The 24,575-nt window shown below is 45.6% G+C and overlaps 1 protein-coding gene across 1 annotated transcript in view; it reads right to left on the reverse strand.

Moving 5' to 3' along the window:
* SUCLA2 (succinate-CoA ligase ADP-forming subunit beta) overlaps positions 1 to 24,575 on the reverse strand; it is a 148,595-nt gene that overhangs the window by 16,774 nt on the left and 107,246 nt on the right. The window contains exons 8-9 of the mRNA XM_069758283.1: positions 10,483 to 10,625; positions 9,208 to 9,328 (exon numbers count right to left, since the gene is read on the reverse strand). Coding sequence (XP_069614384.1) covers positions 9,208 to 9,328; positions 10,483 to 10,625 — 264 coding nt within the window. The remainder of the gene's footprint in view (positions 1 to 9,207; positions 9,329 to 10,482; positions 10,626 to 24,575) is intronic.

The following is a 24,575-nucleotide window of genomic DNA, read 5'->3' on the forward strand; positions in this document are numbered from 1 at the left end:
AACCATTTTTTTTAGGGACCACCTCACATTTGAAGTCAGTTTGAGGGGTCTATATGGCTGAAAATACCCAAAAGTGACACCATTCTAAAAAATGCACCCCTCAAGGTACTTAAAACCACATTCAAGAAGTTTATTAACCCTTCAGGTACTTCACAGCAGCAGAAGCAACATGGAAGGAAAAAATGAACATTTAACTTTTTAGTCACAAAAATTATCTTTTAGCAACAATGTTTTTATTTTCCCAATGGTAAAAGGAGAAACTGAACCACGAAAGTTGTTGTCCAATTTGTCCTGAGTACACTGATACCTCATATGTTGGGGTAAACCACCGTTTGGGCGCACGGCAGGGCTTGGAAGGGAAGGAGCGCCATTTGACTTTTTGAATGAAAAATTGGCTCCACTCTTTAGCGGACACCATGTCACGTTTGGAGAGCCCCCATGTGCCTAAAAATTGGAGCTCCCCCACAAGTGACCCCATTTTGGAAACTAGACGCCCCAAGGAACTTATCTAGATGCATAGTGAGCACTTTGAACCCCCAGGTGCTTCACAAATTGATCCGTAAAAATGAAAAAGTAATTTTTTTTCACAAAAAAATTCTTTTAGCCTCAATTTTTTCATTTTCACATGGGCAACAGGATAAAATGGATCCTAAAATTTGTTGGGCAATTTCTCCTGAGTACACCAATACCTCACATGTGGGGGTAAACCACTGTTTGGGCACATGGTAAGGCTCGGAAGGGAAGGAGCGCCATTTGACTTTTTGAATGAAAAATTATCTCCATCGTTAGCGGACACCATGTCGCGTTTGGAGAGCCCCTGTGTGCCTAAACATTGGAGCTCCCCCACAAGTGACCCCATTTTGGAAACTAGACCCCCCAAGGAACTTATCTAGATGCCTAGTGAGCACTTTAAACCCCCAGGTGCTTCACAAATTGATCTGTAAAAATGAAAAAGTACTTTTTTTTTTTCACAAAAAAATTCTTTTCGCCTCAATTTTTTCATTTTCACATGGGCAATAGGATAAAATGGATCATAAAATTTGTTGGGCGATTTCTCCCGAGTACGCCGATACCTCATATGTGGGGGTAAACCACTGTTTGGGCACACGGCAGGGCTCGGAAGGGAAGGCGCACCATTTGACTTTTTGAATAGAAAATTAGCTCCAATTGTTAGCGGACACCATGTCGCGTTTGGAGAGCCCCTGTGTGCCTAAACATTGGAGCTCCCCCACAAGTGACCCCATTTTGGAAACTAGACCCCCCAAGGAACTTATCTAGATGCATATTGAGCACTTTAAGCCCCCAGGTGCTTCACAGAAGTTTATAACGCAGAGCCATGAAAATAAAAAATAATTTTTCTTTCCTCAAAAATGATTTTTTAGCCTGGAATTTCCTATTTTGCCAAGGGTAATAGGAGAAATTGGACCCCAAATGTTCTTGTCCAGTTTGTCCTGAGTATGCTGATACCCCATATGTGGGGGTAAACCACTGTTTGGGCGCACGGCAGGGCTCGGAAGGGAAGGCACGCCATTTGGCTTTTTAAATGGAAAATTAGCTCCAATCATTAGCGGACACCATGTCACGTTTGGAGAGCCCCTGTATGCCTAAACATTGGAGATCCCCCACAAATGACCCCATTTTGGAAACTAGACCCCCAAAGGAACTAATCTAGATGTGTGGTGAGGACTTTGAACCCCCAAGTGCTTCACAGAAGTTTATAACGCAGAGCCATGAAAAAAAAAAAAAATTATTTTCTCAAAAATGATCTTTTAGCCTGCAATTTTTTATTTTCCCAAGGGTAACAGGAGAAATTTGACCCCAAAAGTTGTTGTCCAGTTTCTCCTGAGTACGCTGATACCCCATATGTGGGGGTAAACCACTGTTTGGGCACATGCCGGGGCTCGGAAGTGAAGTAGTGACGTTTTGAAATGCAGACTTTGATGGAATGCTCTGTGGGCGTCACGTTGCGTTTGCAGAGCCCACTGATGTGGCTAAACAGTAGAAACCCCCCACAAGTGACCCCATTTTAGAAACTAGACCCCCCAAGGAACTTATCTAGATATGTGGTGAGCACTTTGAACCCCCAAGTGCTTCACAGACGTTTACAACACAGAGCCGTGAAAATAAAAAATCATTTTTCTTTCCTCAAAAATGATGTTTTAGCAAGCATTTTTTTATTTTCACAAGGGTAACAGGAGAAATTGGACCCCAATAATTGTTGCGCAGTTTATCCTGAGTATGCTGGTACCCCATATGTGGGGGTAAACCACTGTTTGGGCACACGTCGGGGCTCGGAATTGAGGGCGCACCATTTGAATTTTTGAATAAGAGATTGGCTGGAATCAATGGTGGCGCCATGTTGCGTTTGGAGACCCCTGATGTGCCTAAACAGTGGAAACCCCTCAATTCTAACTCCAGCACTAACCCCCCCACACCCGTAACCCTAATCCCAACTGTAGCCATAACCCTAATCACAACCCCAACCCTAACCCTAAGGCTATGCCTACGTTGCGGATTCGTGTGAGATTTTTCAGCATCATTTTTGAAAAATCCGCGGGTAAAAGGCACTGCGTTTTACCTGCGGATTTTCCACGGATTTCTAGTGTTTTTTGTGTGGATTTCATGTGCGGATTCCGCACGGTATTTTCCGCACCATGGGCACAGCGGATTTGGTTTTCCATAGGTTTACTTGGTACTGTAAACCTGATGGAACACTGCTGCGAATCCGCAGCGGCCAGTCCGCTGCGGATCCGCAGCCAAATCCGCACCGTGTGCACATGGCCTAATTCTAAAGGTATGTGCACACGCTGCGGAAAACGCTGCGGATCCGCAGCAGTTTCCCATGAGTTTACAGTTCAATGTAAACCTATGGGAAACAAAAATCGCTGTACACATGCTGCAGAAAAACTGCACGGAAACGCAGCGGTTTACATTCCGCAGCATGTCTCTTCTTTCTGCGGATTCCGCAGCGGTTTTACAACTGCTCCAATAGAAAACTGCAGTTGTAAAACCGCAGTGAAATGCGTAGAAAAAACATGGTAAATCTGCCATAAATCCGCAGCGGTTTAGCACTGCGGATTTATCAAATCCGCAGCGGAAAAATCCGCAGAGGACCAGAATACGTGTGCATATACCAAAACCCTAACCCTAGCCCTAACCCTACCCCTAACCCTATTCTAACATTAGTGAAAAGAAAAAAAATTCTATATTTTTTTTATTGTCCCTACCTATGGGGGTGACAAAGGGGGGGGGAGGGGGTCATTTATCATTTTTTTTATTTTGATCACTGGGATAGATTATATCTCAGTGATCAAAATGCACTTTGAACGAATCTGCCGGCCGGCAGATTCGGCGGGCGCACTGCGCATGCGCCCGCCATTTTGGAAGATGGCGGCGCCCAGGGAGAAGACGGACGGACCCCGGCAGGATCGGTAAGTATGATGGGGTGGGGGGGTACACGGGGGGGGGGGGATCGGAGCATGGGGGGGTGGATCGGAACGCGGGAGGGGTGGAACGGAGCACGGGGGGGGGGGGGGGTGGAAAGAGCACGGGGGGGTGGAACGGAGCACGGGGGGGTGGAACGGAGCACGGGGGGTGGAACGGAGCACGGGGGGGTGGATCGGAGTGCGGGGGGTGATTAGAGCACGGGGGGTGATTGGAGCACGGGGGTGAGCGGACAAGAGCACGGGGGTGAGCGGACAAGAGCACGGGGGGAGCGGAGCACAGGACGGAGGGGAGCGGGGCAGTGTACCGGGCAGATTGGAGGGCTGGGGGGGGCGATCGGTGGGGTGGGGGCACATTAGTATTTCCAGCCATGGCCGATGATATTGCAGCATCGGCCATGGCTGGATTGTAATATTTCACCCGTTATAATAGGTGAAATATTACAAATCGCTCTGATTGGCTGTTGAAAGTGAAACTGCCAATCAGAGCGATCGTAGCCACGGGGGGGGTGAAGCCACCCCCCCTGGGCTAAACTACCACTCCCCCTGTCCCTGCAGATCGGGTGAAATGGGAGTTAACCCTTTCACCCGATCTGCAGGGACGCGATCTTTCCATGACGCCACATAGGCGTCATGGGTCGGATTGGCACCGACTTTCATGACGCCTACGTGGCGTCATGGGTCGGGAAGGGGTTAATAAATGTGGCACTTGGTATGTACCCCAGAATTCTGGCATTTTGAGACCAAATTCTCAGATCGCTGCTATGTAGCTGAATTGCAGGCTTGCTATGAGCGCCGACCACAGAGCGGCGCTCACAGCAAACCGGCATCAGTAATCATAGAGGTCGCAAGGACCTGTATGGTTACTATCCTGACACATCGCTGTCCCCCAATCATGTGACAGGGGTCGGCGATGCGATTATTTCCAGCCGCGCGTCCGGAAGCACCGGTTAAATGCCGCTGTCAGCGTTTGACAGCGGTATTCAACTGGTTAATAGCGGCGGGTGAATCGCGATTGCACGCACATGTCAACTGTACAAAACAGCTGACATGTCGCGACTTTGATGTGGGCTCACCGCCGGAGCCCACATCAAAAGGGGAGACACGACATGCGCCGTACTAGTATGGGGCACGTCGTGAAGGGGTTAAAGATAATTTCAGGGAATGAGGCTGCAATGTGAAAGCAAGGACCTCCAAGGTGGTATTTTCTGAAATACTGCCTGTACCACGACAGAGAGACAATGGGAGATTAGGAAGCTTAATAAGTGGCTCAAGAATTGGTGTAGGAAGGAGGGGTTTGGGTTCCTGCAGAACTGGGCCGACTTCTCAGTTGGCTACAGGTTCTACGCTAGGGACGGGCTGCACCTCAATGAGGAAGGTGCAGCTGTGCTGGGGGAGAAAATGGCTAGAAGGCTGGAGCAGTGTTTAAACTAGGGAATGGGGGGAAGTGTAATCATTTTATAGGAGGAGAGATAGTGGATAGTGCAGATAGTTACCTGAGCACAAAATGAAATTGGGGGTGGGGTGGGGTTAGAACAGTTAATCATTTAACCCCTTCATGACTCAGCCTATTTTGACCTTAACCCCTTTCTGACATTAGACGTACTAACCCGTCAAGGTGGGGTGGGCCCTATGACCACCGACGGGATAGTACGTCATACACGATCGGCCGCGCTCACGGGGGAGCGCGGCCGATCGCGGCCAGGTGTCAGCTGCTTATCGCAGCTGACATCCGGCACTATGTGCCAGGAGCGGTCACGGACCGCTCCCGGCACATTAACCCCCGGCACACCGCGATCAAACATGATCGCGATGTGCCAGTGGTACAGGGAAGCATCGCGCAGAGAGGGGGCTCCCTGCGGGCTTCCCTGAGCCCCCCGCAGCAACGCGATGTGATCGCGTTGCTGCGAGGGTCTCTATACCTCCCTCCCTGCTCCAGACCCAGATCCAAGATGGCCGCGGCATCCGGGTCCTGTAGGGAGGGAGGTGGCTTCACAGAGCCTGCGCAGAGCAGGCACTGTGAAGCCTGCAGTGCTGTAAGTCAGATCGGTGATCTGACAGAGTGCTGTGCAAACTGTCAGATCACCGATCTGTGATGTCCCCCCCTGGGACAAAGTAAAAAAAAAAATTTTCCAAATATGTAAAAAAAAATAAAAGAAAATATTCCTAAATAATGAAAAAAATATGTATATTATTCCCATAAATACATTTCTTCATCTAAATAAACAAAAAACAAACAATAAAAGTACACATATTTAGTATCGCCGCGTGCATAACGACCCGACCTATAAAACTGGCCCACTAGTTAACCCCTTCAGTAAACACCGTAAGAAGAAAAAAAAAAAAAACGAGGCAAAAAACAACGCTTTATTATCATGCCGCCGAACAAAAAGTGTAATAACGCGCGATCAAAAAGGCAGATATAAATAACCATGGTACCGCTGAAAACGTTATCTTGTCCCGCAAAAAACGAGCCGCGATACAGCATCATCAGCAAAATAATAAAAAAAGTTATAGTCCTGAGAATAAAACGATGCAAAAATAATTATTTTTTCTGTAAAATAGTTTTTATCGTATAAAAGCGCCAAAACATAAAAAAATGATATAAATGAGGTGTCGCTGTAATCGTACTGACCCGAAGAATAAAACTGCTTTATCAATTTTACCAAACGCGGAACTGTATAAACGCCTCCCCCAAAAGAAATTCATGAATAGCTGGATTTTGGTCATTCTTCCTCACAAAAATCGGAATAAAAAGCGATCAAAAAATGTCACATGCCCGAAAATGTTACCAATAAGACCGTCAACTCGTCCCGCAAAAAACAAGACCTCACATGACTCCGTGGACCAAAATATGGAAAAATGATAGCTCTCAAAATGTGGTAACGCAAAAAATATTTTTTGCAATAAAAAGTGTCTTTCAGTGTGTGACGGCTGCCAATCATAAAAATCCGCTAAAAAACCCGCTATAAAAGTAAATCAAACCCCCCTTCATCACCCCCTTAGTTAGGGAAAAATTTAAAAAATGTATTTATTTCCATTTTCCCGTTAGGGCTAGTGTTAGGGCTAGTGTTAGGGCTAGTGTTAGGGCTAGTGTTAGGGCTAGTGTTAGGGCTAGTGTTAGGGCTAGTGTTAGGGCTAGTGTTAGGGCTAGTGTTAGGGCTAGTGTTAGGGCTAGTGTTAGGGCTAGTGTTAGGGCTAGTGTTAGGGCTAGTGTTAGGGCTAGTGTTAGGGCTAGTGTTGGGGCTAGTGTTGGGGCTAGTGTTGGGGCTAGTGTTGGGGCTAGTGTTGGGGCTAGGGTTAGGGCTGGGGCTAAAGTTAGGGTTAGATTACATTTACAGTTGGGAATAGGGTTGGGATTAGGGTTAGGGGTGTGTCAGGGTTAGAGGTGTGGTTAGGGTTACCGCTGGAATTAGGGTTAGGGGTGTGTTTGGATTAGGGTTTCAGTTATAATTTGGGGGTTTCCACTGCTTAGGCACATCAGGGGCTCTCCAAACACGACATGGCGTCCGATCTCAATTCCAGCCAATTCTGCGTTGAAAAAGTAAAACAGTGCTCCTTCCCTTCCGAGCTCTCCCGTGTGCCCAAACAGGGGTTTACCCCAACATATGGGGTATCAGCGTACTCAGGACAAATAGGACAACAACTTTTGGGGTCCAATTTCTCCTGTTACCCTTGGGAAAATACAAAACTGGGGGCTAAAAAATAATTTTTGTGGGGAAAAAAAAAGATTTTTTATTTTCACGGCTCTGCGTTATAAACTGTAGTGAAACATTTGGGGGTTCAAAGTTCTCACAACACATCTAGATGAGTTCCCTGGGGGGTCTAGTTTCCAAAATGGTGTCACTTGTGGGGGGTTTCTACTGTTTAGGTACATTAGGGGCTCTGCAAACGCAATGTGACACCTGTAGACCATTCCATCTAAGTCTGCATTCCAAATGGCGCTCCTTCCCTTCCGAGCCCTCCCATGCGCCCAAACAGTGGTTCCCCCCACATATTGTGTATAATCACACACAGGACAAATTGGGCAACAAATTTTGGGGTCCAATTTCTCCTGTTACCCTCGGGAAAATACAAAACTGGGGGCTAAAAAAATAATTTTTGTGGGAAAAAGTTTTTGTTTTATTTTTACGGCTCTGCATTATAAACTTCTGTGAAGCCCTTGGTGGGTCAAAGCGCTCAAAACACATCTAGATAAGTTCCTTAGGGGGTCTACTTTCCAAAATGGTGTCACTTGTGGGGGGTTTCAATGTTTAGGCACATCAGTGGCTCTCTAAACGCAACATGGCATCCCATCTCAATTCCTGTCAATTTTGCATTGAAAAGTCAAACGGCGCTCCTTCCCTTCCGAGCTCTCCCATGCGCCCAAACAGTGGTTTACCCCTCACATATGGGGTATCAGCGTACTCAGGACAAATTGTACAACAACTTTTGGGGTCCAATTTCTTCTCTTACCCTTAGGAAAATAAAACATTGGGGGCGAAAAGATAATTTTTGTGAAAAAATATGATTTTTTATTTTTACGGTTCTGCATTATAAACTTCTGTGAAGCACTTGGTGGGTCAAAGTGCTCACCACACCTCTAGATAAGTTCCTTAGGGGGTCTACTTTCCAAAATGGTGTCACTTGTGGGGGGTTTCAATGTTTAGGCACATCAGGGGCTCTCCAAACGCAACATGGTGTCCCATCTCGATTCCAGTCAATTTTGCATTGAAAAGTCAAACGGCGCTCCTTCGCTTCCGAGCTCTGTCATGCGCCCAAACAGTGGTTTACCCCCACATATAGGGTATCGGTGTACTCAGGACAAATTGTACAACAACGTTTGGGGTCCATTTTCTCCTGTTACCGTTGGTAAAATAAAACTAATTGGAGCTGAAGTAAATTTCTTGTGAAAAATAGTTAAATGTTCATTTTTATTTAAACATTCCAAAAATTCCTGTGAAGCACCAGAAGGGTTAATAAACTTCTTGAATAAGGTTTTGAGCACCATGAGGGGTGCAGTTTTTAGAATGGTGTCACACTTGGGTATTTTCTATCATATAGACCCCTCAAAATGACTTCAAATGAGATGTGGTCCCTAAAAAAAATGGTGTTGGTACAAAAACGCTTCAGATCCGCAAAAAAGAAGTGACATGCTACTTCTTTTAATCCGCAGATTTCCATATGGAATTTTTCGCACCATCAGCACAGCGTTTTTTTTTTTTTCACATTGATTTACATTGTACTATAAATCATTTGCGGATCTGCAGTGTTTCTGCACCGCAAAAAACGCTGCGGATCCGCAGCAAATCCACAACGTGTGCACATACCCTAAGAGCAGTGAGACTATGGAACTCTCTCTGCCGTATGATGTTGTAATGAGTGATTCATTACTAAAATTTAAGAGGGGACTGGATGCTTTTCTTGAAAAGTATAATGTTACAGGGTATATACACTAGATTCCTTGATAGGGCGTTGATCCAGGGAACTAATCTGATTGCCGTATGTGGAGTCTGGAAGGAATTTTTTTCCCCAATGTGGAGCTTACTCTTTGCCACATGGTTTTTTTGCCTTCCTCTGGATCAACATGTTAGGGCATGTTAGGTTAGGCTATGGGTTGAACTAGATGGACTTATAGTCTTCCTTCAACCTTAATAACTATGTTACTATGTTACATCATAGCGCTCTCAGATCAGGCGGCAAGAACCTGGTGACAGATTTCCAATAAAAGAAAGTTGAACTAAACAGAGTTAACAAGTTCAAACAAATGAAGTTATTTATTTACCTTGTAAGCGAACCACAATAGGTATCCTAAGTTCCAGATCTTTTACAGCCATTATAATGCCTTGTGCAATAACGTCACATCTCATAATTCCACCAAAAATATTCACTAGGATAGCCAAAACCTAAATGGAACAAATAATGACAGTGGTATACATCAATACTAAAGAAGAGAAGTGCAAATTAGCAAATACAAGTGAGGACAGCAAGTAAAAACCAGCAGTGCTAGAGGTCAGATACTTCCAGGGACATCATTTTGCTGAACGTACAAGGAAAGCACTCTACAGGAAACAATCTGTAGGTGTGAATCTGAAATGTGTTACATGACCAAACTATAAAACAAATGTCCATAAATCAATGAGGTTACAGCTGTCCATAAAAGTCTTCAGAGAGGAGGAAGCAGCTGGAGCGTGATAGTGAGGCAGAAACAGATAGTACTGCAGCTTTCCAGTAAGGCTGGGTTCCCATTGCGTTATGGGAACGTGCTTAACGGACAGCGTTGCACGGCGAAATTAACGCCGTGCAACGCGTCCATTAGCGCGCCCATTCACGGCAATGGGAACGCGCAGCACTAGCGCGTGCCATGTTCGGCACGCGCTAGCGACGCACCTGTGTTTCCTGGCGTGCCGCGGACGCTGCTTGCAGCGTCCGAGGCGCGCCTGCGGTCCGTTCCCCGCTCTCGCAGATCGGGGATCTGCGAGAGCGGGGACGTTACCGCGACCCCGGGACGCGGCCACAGTAAAAACATTGCGTTAGCGCAACCCGCTAGCGCTAAACGGGTTGCACTAACGCAATGTGACCCTAGCCTAAGCGTTTTATCTCACCCCAGTACTGCTGCTTATGAGAACGTGCTATGGAAACTTATTGGAGCAGGGTCTCTCCTCGTGTGTGTGTGCTTGTGTGAACTCTGGAGACGGATCTTGCCAATGAACTCCTTCAGGCGGCAGTGGGGAGAGAAGAGAAGGAGCATTAAATGTGCCTAAAGGGAAATTTTCTCTAATTTGACATATCAATGTGCTCGGTCTCTCTCTGAGCTATGGAATTACGGGGAGATATTTTATCATCTTAGGCACATATTAAGCAAAGTCAACAACATAAGGGCTTTAAGACACCAGACAAACAATACTGTATGAAGAATTACCGGCCTAACAGATCATTTATAAATAAACTTCCAAGTTGAAAATCATGTGTTCTCAGCCGTGTATAAGACTTGGTTAAGTGATTCCATTCAGACATTTTACTAGCATCATAACGCGCAAAAAGGAAAAGTGACTGGTACCTTTTTATCCGATGTGATAAGTCTGAAGGCTTCTGTTACTTGGTGGACAGTCGCACCTCCACCAACATCCAAGAAATTTGCTGGCGTTCCTCCATGAAGCTTTATGATATCCATTGTTGCCATGGCCAGGCCAGCACCATTCACTAGATAGAAGGAGATATGAGAACACAATAGCTATTTAATTGTTCCATATGAAGATTCACAGCATATTTGCTGCATGTTAGATTATTTGATCCCATGGTGACCCACCCAGTCACCAGTAATCCCCCTAGAAGCGCCCATCACAGTTACTGATGAGGACTACACTTCTGCCATACAGTTGTAATGGAGCAGATCACAGTTGAGCCTTCCTCACTTTATAATGGTAATATATTAGCTCACTTAAAGAAGTTGTCCACTACTATAAAGTTTTTTTTTTTTTTTCATAAATCTTGCTATTATGTGCCACTGAAAACATCTACTGTGTTTATTTTAGCAATATTACCTGTTATCATGCTGTAGCAGCACATCTTCAGTGCTGGATTCAGCTCTCATGGGGTTAATCGACAACTTCCTTATTGTGCCCTAATACTACAAGTTCCATGATGCTTTGCACTGCCACTAAGCCCGAACCTAGCACACCCACTCCAAAAACACACCCACACCCCTCCCTCCTCTCTCTTCAAAAAGATTTGTGGTGTCATTTCTGTCCAACTCCTCTTTTACATGTGTCCAACCCACACTCCATTACACACAGATAGATAGATAGATAGATAGATAGATATTAGATAGATAAATAGATAGATAGATAGATAGATAGATAGATAGATAGATAGATAGATATGGGATAGATAGATATTAGATAGATAGATATTAGATAGATATTACATAGATAGATATTAGATAGATATTAGATAGATAGATATTAGATAAATAGATAGATAGATATTAGATAGATAGATATTAGATAAATAGACAGATAGATATTAGATAGATAGATAGATATTAGATAGATAGATAGATATGGGATAGATAGATAGATAGATAGATACATACAGATATATCTATATATCTATTTCCATAGATATGTCCATATCCATGTTTCTAAACCCCTTCACCCCTGGAGCTTTTTTCGTTTATCGCTCCCCTTCTTTCCAGAGCCATAATGTTTCCGTCAATTTGGCCATGTGAGGGCTTCTCTTTTGCGGGACAAGTTCTACTTTTGAACGACATCATTGGTTTTACCATGTCATGTAGTAGAAAATGTGAAAAAAATTCAAAGTGCGATGAAATTGCAAAAAAAGTGCAATCCCACACTTGTTTTTTGCTTGCCTTTTTGCTAGGTTCACTAAATGCTAAGACTGTGTGCACACGTTGCGGATTTGATTGCAGATCCGCAGCGTTTTTTGCAGTACGTAATTGCATTAAATCCAAAGTGTTGTGCACAACCAATGTAAGTCTATGGGAGCCGCAGACTTGTTGTTCACAACCAATGTAAGTCTATGGGAGCCGCAGACTTGTTGTGCACATGCTGCGGAAAAGGCCGCACCGAAACGCCGCTTTTATTTTTCTCCGCAGCATGTCACTTCTTTTGTGCCGAACTGCAGCGTTTCTGCACGCTTACGCCGGGATCACACTACAGCGAGATACGGCCGAGTCTCGCAGGTTAAAACCAAGCTCTGGCACCGGCACTCCGGAGCAGAGCGTGCAGCCGCATAGCAATACATGGAGCCGCACGCTCCGCTCCGGAGTGCCGGTGCCAGAGCTTGTATTTAACCTGCGAGACTCGGCCGTATCTCGCTGTAGTGTGACTCCGGCCTTACACTTTCATTGAGATGTAACAAATATCTGCAGTTTTGCTGCGGATGTGGGTCCGAGAAACGCTATAGTTCAGGAGGAGGGAAGTGTGTGGGTGGTGACCAGGGCCGGACTGGCCATCGGGCACTTCTGGCAAATGCCAGAAGGGCCGGTGCCAGTAGTGGGCCGCTGCACTCTTTCCCCCCTACTCCCGCCAGTGCCGCCGCCGCATTCAACTATACCGGCGTCTATGACGCCAGTATAGTTCAATGCAATGATGGAGGAGAGAGCGTCCGCTGACGCTCCCTCTCCCATCATTCCCCACTCTGCCTCTGACACTGCGGGTGCACGATGACGTCATATCATCACAGACCTGCTGTGTCCCGGGCAGACTGCAGACGCCGAGACAGGAGCAGCGCAGGCAAGAGGAAAGGTGAGGAGAGTGTGGAGCCATTATCGGGGGGATGAGATGTGGGTTGTGCTGTATATACCACTGTGTGGGCTGTGCTGTGTATGTACCACTGTGTGGGCTGTGCTGTGTATATACCACTGTGTGGGCTGTGCTGTGTATATACCACTGTGTGGGCTGTGCTGTGTATATACCACTGTGTGGGCTGTGCTGTGTATATACCACTGTGTGGGCTATGCTGTGTATATACCACTGTGTGGGCTGTGCTGTGTATGTACCACTATGTGGGCTGTGCTGTGTATATACCACTGTGTGGGCTGTGCTGTATATACCACTGTGTGGGCTGTGCTGTGTATATACCACTGTGTGGGCTGTGCTCTGTATGTACCACTGTGTAGGCTGTGCTGTGTATATATCACTGTGTGGGATGTGCTGTGTATATACCACTGTGTGGGCTGTGCTGTGTATATACCACTGTGTGGGCTGTGCTGTGTATGTACCACTGTGTGGGCTGTGCTGTGTTTATACCACTGTGTGGGCTGTGCTGTGTATGTACCACTGTGTGGGCTGTGCTGTGTATATACCACTGTGTGGGCTGTGCTGTGTATATACCACTGTGTGGGCTGTGCTGTGTATATACCACTGTGTGGGCTGTGCTGTGTATGTACCACTGTGTGGGCTGTGCTGTGTATATACCACTGTGTGGGCTGTGCTGTGTATATACCACTGTGTGGGCTGTGCTGTGTATGTACCACTGTGTGGGCTGTGCTGTGTTTATACCACTGTGTGGGCTGTGCTGTGTATGTACCACTGTGTGGGCTGTGCTGTGTATATACCACTGTGTGGGCTGTGCTGTGTATATACCACTGTGTGGGCTGTGCTGTGTATATACCACTGTGTGGGCTGTGCTGTGTATGTACCACTGTGTGGGCTGTGCTGTGTATATACCACTGTGTGGGCTGTGCTGTGTATATATCACTGTGTGGGCTGTGCTGTGTATACTACTCCGCGGGCTGTGCTGTATATACTACTACGCGTGTTGTGCTGTATATACTACGACCCGGGCTGTGCTGTATACTACTACACGGGCTGTGCTGTATACTACTACGCGGGCTGTGCTATATTATGTAGGCTGTGCTATATACTATGCAAGTTGTGCTATATTATATGCGGGCTTTGATATATACTATGGGAGGTATATTATATTCTATGGGGGAGGCCGTGTTATATACTATGTGGCTGTGTTATATACTATTGCGGGGGTATATTCTATTCTATGGGGGAGGCTGTCTTATATACTATGGGGGGTATATTATATTCTATGGGGGAGGCTGTCTTATATACTGTGGGGGGCTGCATTATATTCTATGGGGGCTACATCATATTCAATGGGGGCTACATTATATATTATGGGGAGGTGGGCTACATTATATTCTATGGGGGGCTGTATTAGATTTTATGAGGGATGATTGCATCATACTCTTTGATGGGGCTGCATTATATTCTATGGGGAGGTGGGCTGCATTCTATTTGGGGCTACATTATATTCTATGGGGGGCTGTATTATATTTATATTCTATGAGGGGTGATTGCATCATACTCTATGGGGGGCTGCATTATATTCTTTGGGGGGTTACATTATACTCTGGGGTGGCTGCATTATACTCAGCAAATTCAGATGTAAGGCTACTTTCACACTTGCGTCGGTACGGGGCCGTCGCAAACCTTCGGCCAAACGTACCGACGGACGTTATGCTAAATTTAGCACAACGTGGGCAGCGGATGCAGTTTTACAACGCATCCGCTGCCCATTGTGATGAGCGTGGAGGAGGGGGCGGAGTTCCAGCCACGCATGCGCGGTCGGAAATGGCAGACACGTTGCACAAAAAAAGTTACATAGAACTTTTTTTTGTGCGTTGCGTCCGCCAAAACACGACGGATACGTTGCTAATACAAGTCTATGGGTACAAAATGCATCCTGCGAGCACATTTGCAGGATCCGTTTTTTTTCGCCGGATCTTTTTTTTTTCTGCCGGATCTTTTTTTTTTCGCCGTATACGTTTTTTACCACCTGATCGCTTTTTTACGCCAGATCCGTTTTTTTCTCATAGAGTTGTATTAGCGCCGGAGTGCGTCTGATGGCCACACGTTTCATCCGGTTTTTGCTAGATCAGTCGCTGTGTATTTTTTCGACGTACCGAAAAACCGTTCCTCTGTATGTGTTTTCCGTCCGGCGGAAACAGCTTTTTTGACAGATCCTGCAAAAACGGATTAAACGTGTGGCCACCAGGCGCAATCCGGCGCTAATACAACTCTATGAGAAAAAACAGATCTGGCGGAAAAAAAAAACATCCGGTGGAATAAAATGGATCCGGCGGAAAAAAACAGATCCGGTTGAAAAAAACCGGATCTGGCGGAAAAAAACGATCCGGTGCAGGATACGTTTTACCCATAGACTTGTATTAGCGACGGATCGTGACTGATGGCCAGACATCGCCTCCGTCGTGCTACGGATCCGTCGAGTTTTGGCGGACCGTCGGAACGAAAAAATGTTCAATTGAAAAATTTTTTGGCCGTCTCGCCCGCCATTTTCTACCGCGCATGTGCGGCAGAAACTCCGCCCCCTCCTCCCCGCACTTCAGAATGGGCAGCGGATGCGTTGAAAAACTGCATCCGCTGCCCACGTCGTGCACAAATTTCACAACGTGCGTCGGTACGTCGGCCCGACGCATAGCGATGGACCCGTACTGACGCAAGAGTGAAAGAGGCCTTAATGAGCGATGAAATAAAAAATAAAAATAAAAAGTGGAAAAAAAACGGCGTGGGCTCCCGCGCAATTTTCTGCGCCAGAGGGGGAAAGCCGACGGCCGGGGCCAATATCTGTAGCCTGCTATGAATATCAGCCCGCAGCTGTCTGCGTAGCCTTTACTGGCTATTAAAATAGGGGGACCCCCCAAAAAAAAATGACGTGGGGTCCCCCTATATTTTATAGCCAGAAAGGCTACGCAGACAGCTGCAGGCTGATATTCATAGCCTAGAGAGGGGCCATGGATATTGCCCCCCCCCCCCCCCGGCTACAAATACCAGTCCGCAGCCGCCCCAGAAATGGCGCGTCTGTAAGATGCGCCAATTCCGGCACTTAGCCCCTCTCTTCCCACTCCCGAGTAGCGGTGGGATATGGGGTAATAAGGGGTTAATGTCACCTTGCTATTGTAAGGTGACATTAAGCCGGGTTAATAATGGAGAGGCGTCAATAAGACGCCTATCCATTACTAATTCAATAGTAAGAAAGGGTTAATAAAACACACACACATTTGGAAAAAAGTATTTTAATATTCTTCATTTAACCATACTTACCATACTTCAGCGTCTGCAAAAAAAAGTAAAATAATAAACCGTATACTACCTTTCCGCCGTAGTCCAATTAATAACGAGTGTCCCACGACGATCTCCCCTATAGAACAGTGACATCGGGTGATGTCACTGCTCTATAGGACCCTCAGTGACACACTGACAGGAGACAAAGGCACCTGCAGTGCATCCCTGAGGTTACTCTAGTTCACTGGTCTCACTTTATGGCAATTGCTGCGTGGGAAAATGTCTCACCCAGCAATGCCAATAGTGAGACTAGGGACTATTTTCTCACAGGGGCGTAGGAATACCTTGTGAGGAATACATGATGGAAGGATACCTTCCATCATTGTGTTCCTGGAGCCCCTGGAGAGTGGTCGCATCAACTGATGCTCCTGCTCTCCACGGGAGATCGTCGTGGGACACTCATTTTAATTGGATTTCTGCGGACAGGGAGTATATTGTTTGTTTATTATTTTAATATTTTTTACAGGTGACAATGGCTTTGGGGAACAAAGTGACAAGTGATGGTGAGTATGTACTCTATGTTATATGTACTGTATGTCTGTAGTATGTATGTATGTACTGTATGTCACATGTCGTTGCATGGTGCATGTCGTTGCATGGTGCATGTCGCATGTCGTCGCATGGTGCATGTAGCATGGTGCATGCAGCATGGTGCATGTCGTCGCATGGTGCATGTCACATGGTGCATGTTGTCGCATGGTGCATGCAGCATGATGCATGTCGTCGCATGGTGCATGTCGCCTGTCGTCGCATGGTGCATGTCACATGGTGCATGTTGTCGCATGGTGCATGTCGCATGTCGCCGCATGGTGCATGTAGCATGATGCATGTCGTCGCATGGTGCATGTCACATGGTGCATGTTGTCGCATGGTGCATGTCGCATGGTGCCGCATGGTGCATGTCGCATGGTGCATGTCACATGGTGCATGTTGTCGCATGGTGCATGTCGCCGCATGGTGCATGTAGCATGTTGCCGCATGGTGCATGTCGCCGCATGGTGCATGTCGCCGCATGGTGCATGTCGCCGCATGGTGCATGTCGCCGCATGGTGCATGTCACATGGTGCATGTTGTCGCAAGGTGCATGTCGCCGCATGGTGCATGTAGCATGCCGTCGCATGGTGCATGTCGTCGCATGGTTCATGTCGCATGTCGTGCATGTCGCATGTCGGTGCATGGCGCATGTCGTCGCATGGCGCATGTCGCCGCATGTAGCATGTCGTCGCATGGCGTCGCATTGCGTCGCATGGCGCATGTTGTCGCATGACGCATGTCGTCGCATGGTGCATGTCGTCGCATGGTTCATGTTGCATGTCGTCGTATGGTGCACGTCGCATGTCGTCGCATGGTGCATGTCGTCGCATGGTGCATGTCGTCGCATGTAGCGTGTCGTCGCATGGCGCATGTCGTCGCATGGTGCATGGCGTCGCATGGTGCATGTCGTCGCATGGTGCATGTCGCCGCATGGTGCATGTCGCCGCATGTAGCATGGTGCATGTCGTCGCATGGTGCATGTCGGCGCATGGTGCATGTGTTGCATGATGTCACATGGTGTGTGTTGTATGTATGTATGTATGTACTGTGTATGTGTTTTTTTTTTTTTTTACATTCAACACATTAGCCGGATGATGGGACTACTACTGTCCCGTCATTGGCTAATGTGTCACTCAGTGTAGCAGGCAGAGCCCGATGGGACTTGTAGTCCCATCGGACGATGCCTGCACACACATACACACACCCCGCAGCGGACCCCAGCGCCGGCAGGCACATGCCGGCGCTGGCCGCCAGACACCGACACCGGCTGCCAGACACCGGCGCCGGCCGCCAGACACCGGCGACCGCTCACCGCACTGACCGCAGCACAGCCCCGCCCGCAGATCCCAACAGCAGTGAGCACACACAGCCCCGCCCGCCCCCAGCACAGCCCTGCAGGCAGCCCCCAGCCCCGCCCACAGACCAGTCACTCTTGATGAGTGACTGCTGACTGTGGGGGCTGGTCACACCTGCTGCTGACGTCACATCAATTTTCAGAGCCTGGAAATTGACGTGACGTCGGCGGAAATGAGCGGCGGCTGCAGCCTGGGGGTCACGTGACCCGCACTCAGCAGCCTGAATAGCGCCGCTCACAGGCGAAAACGGCAACGGAAGGTAATTGCACAAATCATTAGGGGCCCCGGGGGGATACATTGGGGGGTTAATTGAAAGTAGTGGACAACCCCTTTAAGAGAACATAGAGGAAAAGATAAAGTGTCCTCCCAGAAGAAAGGAATGGTAATGGCACTTGCTGTCCATCTGTGTTCTACTGCTGTATCATGGGATAGATATCAGAGCAGTAAAATGCAGGGTTAAATCTGGGAACCAAGATGGAAGCTGAAGAAAGGCAAAGAGCAAAAGTGAACTGCAGGGAAGTGAGTGCACTATATAAAATATATACCGGTACATATGCATTATATATTTATAGACATATACAAATATATACACACAGTGGCTTGCAAAGGTATTCACCCCCTTGGCATTTTTCATGTTTTGCTACCACACAAACTGGAAATTCATTGTTTTTTGGAGGGTTTGCATCAGTTCATGTAAACAACATGACTACATCTTTGAACATTTAGCTTTTCTTTTTACGGTGAAGCACACAATGATTATTAGGACAAAATAACTGAAAACTTCAGTGTGCATAACTATTCACCCCCCCTAAAGTCAGTACTTGGTAGAGGGTCCTTTTGTGGCAATTACAGATGCAAATCACTTTGGATAAATCTCTAAGAGATTTACACATCTTGTCACTGGGATTTTTGCCCATTCCTCAGGGCAAAACTGCGCTAGTTCCTTTAAGTGAGATGGTTTCCTCTGGTGAACATCAATCTTCACGTCTGACCACAGATTCTCAATTGGATTAAGGTCTGGGCTTTGATTGGGCCACTCAAAAACATTTGCATGTTTCCCCTTAAACTGCTTGAATGTTGCTTTAGCAGTATGCTTTGGGTCATTGTCTTGTGGGAAGATGAACCTCCGTCCTAGACTCAAATCAATAACAGACTAAAACTGGTTTTACTCAAGAATATTCTTATATTTTGCACCATCCATCTTCTACTCGGCTCAGACGATTTTCCTTTTCCCTGCTGCCAAAAAACATCCCCACAGCATAATGCTGCTGCCACCATGTTTCACTGTGAGGATGATGTTCTTGGGGTGACGAGTGCTGTTGGCTTGGCGCCAGACATAGCGTTTAACTTGGTGGCCAATAAGTTAAATTTTGGTCTCATCTGACCACAGCACCTCCATACATTTGGGGAGTCTCCCACATGTCTTTTGGGCAAATCAAAACCAGCCTCACAATTTGTGTAAGTAAAGGCTTTTTCTGCACAAAAACAAGAAAAAGCAGAGGCCATACAAAAAGGGGATCACTAAACAGCATGGATTTGTACAAAAAAACAACACAGCTTTATTAAGTTGCAAATACAGGACAGATCATTTTAAAAACATCTAAAAACACTTAGAACAATGCCTATAATATGGCAAGTGCCTGTACACAAGGTGAAAGGGGGAAAACAGGAACACATACAGATATATATCTCAGTGACCTATATGGACAGCATATTAATCAAGTGCAAAAAACATGATAACACAAATAAGGCCTAAATAGCTAATAGAGCTGCACATGAAAAAATATACTGTGGTACAGGAAATGTGCTAAAATATGCAACATATGACAGTACTAAACATGGGATCCTGAGATCACTAATAAGGCCACATAGATAGATGGCACGTAACGTAGTACACAAATAAACAACACTATCTGAGTATATAAACTGCTAAGATATACAAAATGTGCTGAAGGCCTACAGAGTGCCGACATGGGATCCTGAACTCAGTGGTAAGGCCCTATAGATATATGGCACATAATGCAGTACTCACACACTGGTAACAGTACCTAAGTTCAAACAGGAGAATGAATCCAACTATGCATAAAGGGTGTAAAGTAGAACAAGCATAGAGGCCCTATGTCCTATGGTACTCAGTATGCACACCTAAAAATAAGCCAGTAGCAGAATAGTACTATCAGTAAACCATGTACCTATATATGCATTATAAGCAAAAAAAACCCCATAACACCTCCGGGCAAAAAGCCCTAAGATAACACCTACAGGCACAAAGAGAAAGCGAATACCCTATGCGTGTCGCCACAGCAGTGACTTCATCAGGGGTCCCCAGGGGTTACCAGTGTGTGAGTACTGCATTATGTGCCATATATCTATAGGGCCTTACCACTGAGTTCAGGATCCCATGTCAGCACTCTGTAGGCCTTCAGCACATTTTGTATATCTTAGCAGTTTATATACACAGATAGTGTTGTTTATTTGTGTACTACGTTACGTGCCATCTATCTATGGGGCCTTATTAGTGATCTCAGGATCCCATGTTTAGTACTGTCATATGTTGCATATTTTAGCACATTTCCTGTACCACAGTATATTTTTTCATGTGCAGCTCTATTAGCTATTTAGGCCTTATTTGTGTTATCATGTTTTTGCACTTTATTAATATGCTGTCCATATAGGTCACTGAGATATATATCTGTATGTGTTCCTGTTTTCCCCCTTTCACCTTGTGTACAGGCACTTGCCATATTATAGGCATTGTTCTAAGTGTTTTTAGATGTTTTTAAAATGATCTGTCCTGTATTTGGACCTTAATAAAGCTGTGTTGTTTTTTTGTACAAATCCATGCTGTTTAGTGATCCCCTTTTTGTATGGCCTCTGCTTTTTCTTGTTTTTGTGCAGATTCGTTTTCTGAGGTCAGGGTTGGATCCCAATTGGTCATGTTCTGTGGTGCCCCCACAAAGTAATTAGTATAAAGGCTTTTTCTGCGCACTCTTCCATAAATGTGAAGAGTATGGTATGTACGGCTTATTGTGGTGACCGTATAATCAGATATTCCAGTCTCTGCTTGGGAATGCTGCAGCTTATTCAGGGTTACCTTTGGTCTCTGTGCTGTCTCTCTGATTAATCCCCTCCTTGCCCTGGCTGAGAGTTTTGATGGGCGGCTCTCTCCTGGCAGGTTTGTTGTGGTACTATGTTCTTTCCATTTAACGATAATGGATTTGATAGTGCTCAAAGGGGGTCATCAGAGATTGGGTTATTTTTTTAGTTTTTTTTTTTTTCCTATAACCCAACCTTGACTTGTACTTAACAACTTTGTCCCTGACTTGTTTAGAGAACTTTTTGGTCTTCATAGTGTTGTTTGGTTAGTGGTGCCTTTTGCTTAATGGTGCTGCAGCGTCTGGGTGTGTATATACTGACAGACCATGTGACATTTAAGGTATGTGCATACGTTCAGTAATGGGCAGCGCTTTGGACGCAGCACATGTCCACTGCGTCCAAAGCGCTGGCGGCTACTGAACATATTTGAATTTGCATGTGTTCACTGAACCGAGCGGATTCACCGCATCCAAAATATTGTACGGGTGAAATTTATCTTGCGGAGGCTCGCATCTCAGCAAGATAAATAGACATGCTGCAGTCTGGAAAGATGCACCGCATGTCCATCTCCACAGGTGATCCCATTCACTATGTTGTAACATCTGGAGGCTGCGGGTTAGATGCTGTGCAAGTACACAGAGTCCAACCTGCAGAGTTTACTTATCGTGTGCACATACCCTTAGATCTCACACAAGTGGACTTCCTTTCACTAAGCATGTGACTTATGAAGGTAATTGCACCACAAATGTTTAGGCAACTTAATTGCAACAGGGGTAAATACATATGCACATGCCAATTTTTAGTAATTTTAATCCCATAAATTTAATTTATTCCTATATTTTTCTAAAGGTACCGTTACACTAAACGATTTACCAACGATCACGACCAGCGATACGACCTGGCCGTGATCGTTGGTAAGTCGTTGTGTGGTCGCTGGGGAGCTGTCAAACAGACAGCTCTCCAGCGACCAACGATGCCGAAGTACCCGGGTAACCAGGGTAAACATCAGGTTACTAAGCGCAGGGCCGCGCTTAGTAACCCGATGTTTACCCTGGTTACCATTGTAAATGTAAAAAAATAACACTACATACTTGCATTCCGGTGTCTGTCGCGTCCCCCGGCGTCAGGTTCCCGCACTGTGTCAGCGCCGGCCAGCCGTAAAGCTGACACAGTGCAGGGAAGCTGACGTCGGGGGACGCGACAGACACCGGAATGTAAGTATGTAGTGTTTTTTTTTTTTTTTACATTTACAATGGTAACCAGGGTAAACATCGGGTTACTAAGCGCGGCCCTGCGCTTAGTAACCCGATGTTTACCCTCGTTACCAGTGAACACATCGCTGGATCGGCGTCACACACGCCGATCCAGCGATGACAGCGGGTGATCAGCGACCAAATAAAGGTCCTGATCATTCGCAGCGACCAACGATCACCCAGCAGGGGCCTGATCATTGGTCGCTGTCACGCATAACGATTTCGTTAACGATATCGTTGCTACGTCACAAAAAGCAACGATATCATTAACGAAATCGTTATGTGTTACGGTACCTTAACGTCATCAACTTAGCCCATTTAGTGCTGATGCATCACACACAAATCGGCTTACAGCAATATTTAAACACAGGCTGTAAGGTAACAAGAAAGGTAAGACAATATATAGACCTATTCACTCTTCGGGCGGCTTCATTTAGAAGCCATGCACTTTATAGTTGAAAGTATAGGGAACTTACTGATCTTGTAATGTTATTTCATTCAGTCGTTTTACAGTGCAGGGAATTGCTTTCACCTTTGCTAAAGGAAAAGCCTGCTAGTACAGAAAGCAATTCAAACAACTATTTAGAAAGTCTGACACAATTCTATGAAATAAATCATTAAAGAAAGCCATTGCTCTAAAAGGAATGTAAAGCCCTGCTGCTATTGTGCTGCTACGCACTTTAAACTGGCTATAGAAACGATGAATCAGCTAAAAGGTCATTTTTGGACTTTTTTCTTGACGGCAGTAGATTTATCAAAGTTTTATCAAAGTTCTTTTCTGCAATTGATCCAATAACCAGCGGATGGGCTATCAACATTTTTACTTTGACGTACCTGAAATTTTGGGTACAAATGCTATATAAATGGGAGGCCTGCTCATCTAACTGTGGTTATATTGCCATTATCTAAAAGTAAAGTTGTCGACTTGCAAAATGCTTAACATCACATGTCTATATTGCAGGTCAGTTTACTCTGTGGTACTAGTTAGTAAATATCTTCCATATTTCCAATCAGACTACAATTTGTCATATTAAAGGGGTTGTCCGATCCAAATCTATAAATCTACAGTTACATGAACCCACCCAGTGCACTCACTATGTGCGCTGCGGAGATTCGCCAGCTTCTGACCCGGGACCAGAAGGTATGTATGCATACTCTCGGCCAGGGCCCGTCCAGTGGCCATGGCTGACTAGAGAACAAGGCTTTGCTTCATACAAGTGTATGGAAGTGATTCTGCGTTCCCACTGGCTGCGAGTATGTATAACTCATGCATACCCTCCTGTCCCGGGTCAGAAACCGGCAAATCCCTGCAGAGCACAGTGTGTGTGCTGGGGGGGGGGGGGGGGGTCATAGGTCTGCAGATTTACTGGACATCCCCATTAATTTCTCCATTTCATTAGAAAATTACCTACTGTTAAATCGGCTTTTTATGTTGCATGCACTTGATAAAAATGTTTGCCAATGTTCATTTTTATTTAACCCCTTCATGACCCAGCCTATTTTGACCTTAAAGACCTTGCCCTTTTTTGCAATTTTGACCAGTGTCCCTTTATGAGGTAATAACTCAGGAACGCTTCAATGGATCCTAGCGGTTCTGAGATTGTTTTTTTGTGACATATTGGGCTTCATGTTAGTGGTAAATTTAGGTCAATAAATTCTGTGTTTATTTGTGATAAAAACGGAAATTTGGCGAAAATTTTGAAAATTTTGCAATTTTCACATTTTGAATTTTTATTCTCTTAAACCAGAGAGTTATGTGACACAAAATAGTTAATAAATAACATTTCCCACACGTCTACTTTACATCAGCACAATTTTGGAAACAAAATTTTTTTTTGCTAGGAAGTTATAAGGGTTAAAATTTGACCAGCGATTTCTCATTTTTACAACGAAATTTACAAAACCATTTTTTTTTAGGGACCACCTCACATTTGAAGTCAGTTTGAGGGGTCTATATGGCTGAAAATACCCAAAAGTGACACCATTCTAAAAACTGCACCCCTCAAGGTGCACAAAACCACATTCAAGAAGTTTATTAACCCTTCAGGTGCTTCACAGCAGCAGAAGCAACATGGAAGGAAAAAATGAACATTTAACTTTTTAGTCACAAAAATGATTTTTCAGCAACAATTTTTTTATTTTCCCAATGGTAAAAGGAGAAACTGAACAACGAAAGTTGTTGTCCAATTTGTCCTGAGTACACTGATACCTCATATGTGGGGGTAAACCACTGTTTGGGCACATGGTAAGGCTCGGAAGGGAAGGAGCGCCATTTGACTTTTTGAATGAAAA

Source organism: Ranitomeya imitator, chromosome 3, assembly GCF_032444005.1.
Source record: "Ranitomeya imitator isolate aRanImi1 chromosome 3, aRanImi1.pri, whole genome shotgun sequence".
NCBI lineage: Eukaryota > Metazoa > Chordata > Amphibia > Anura > Dendrobatidae > Ranitomeya > Ranitomeya imitator.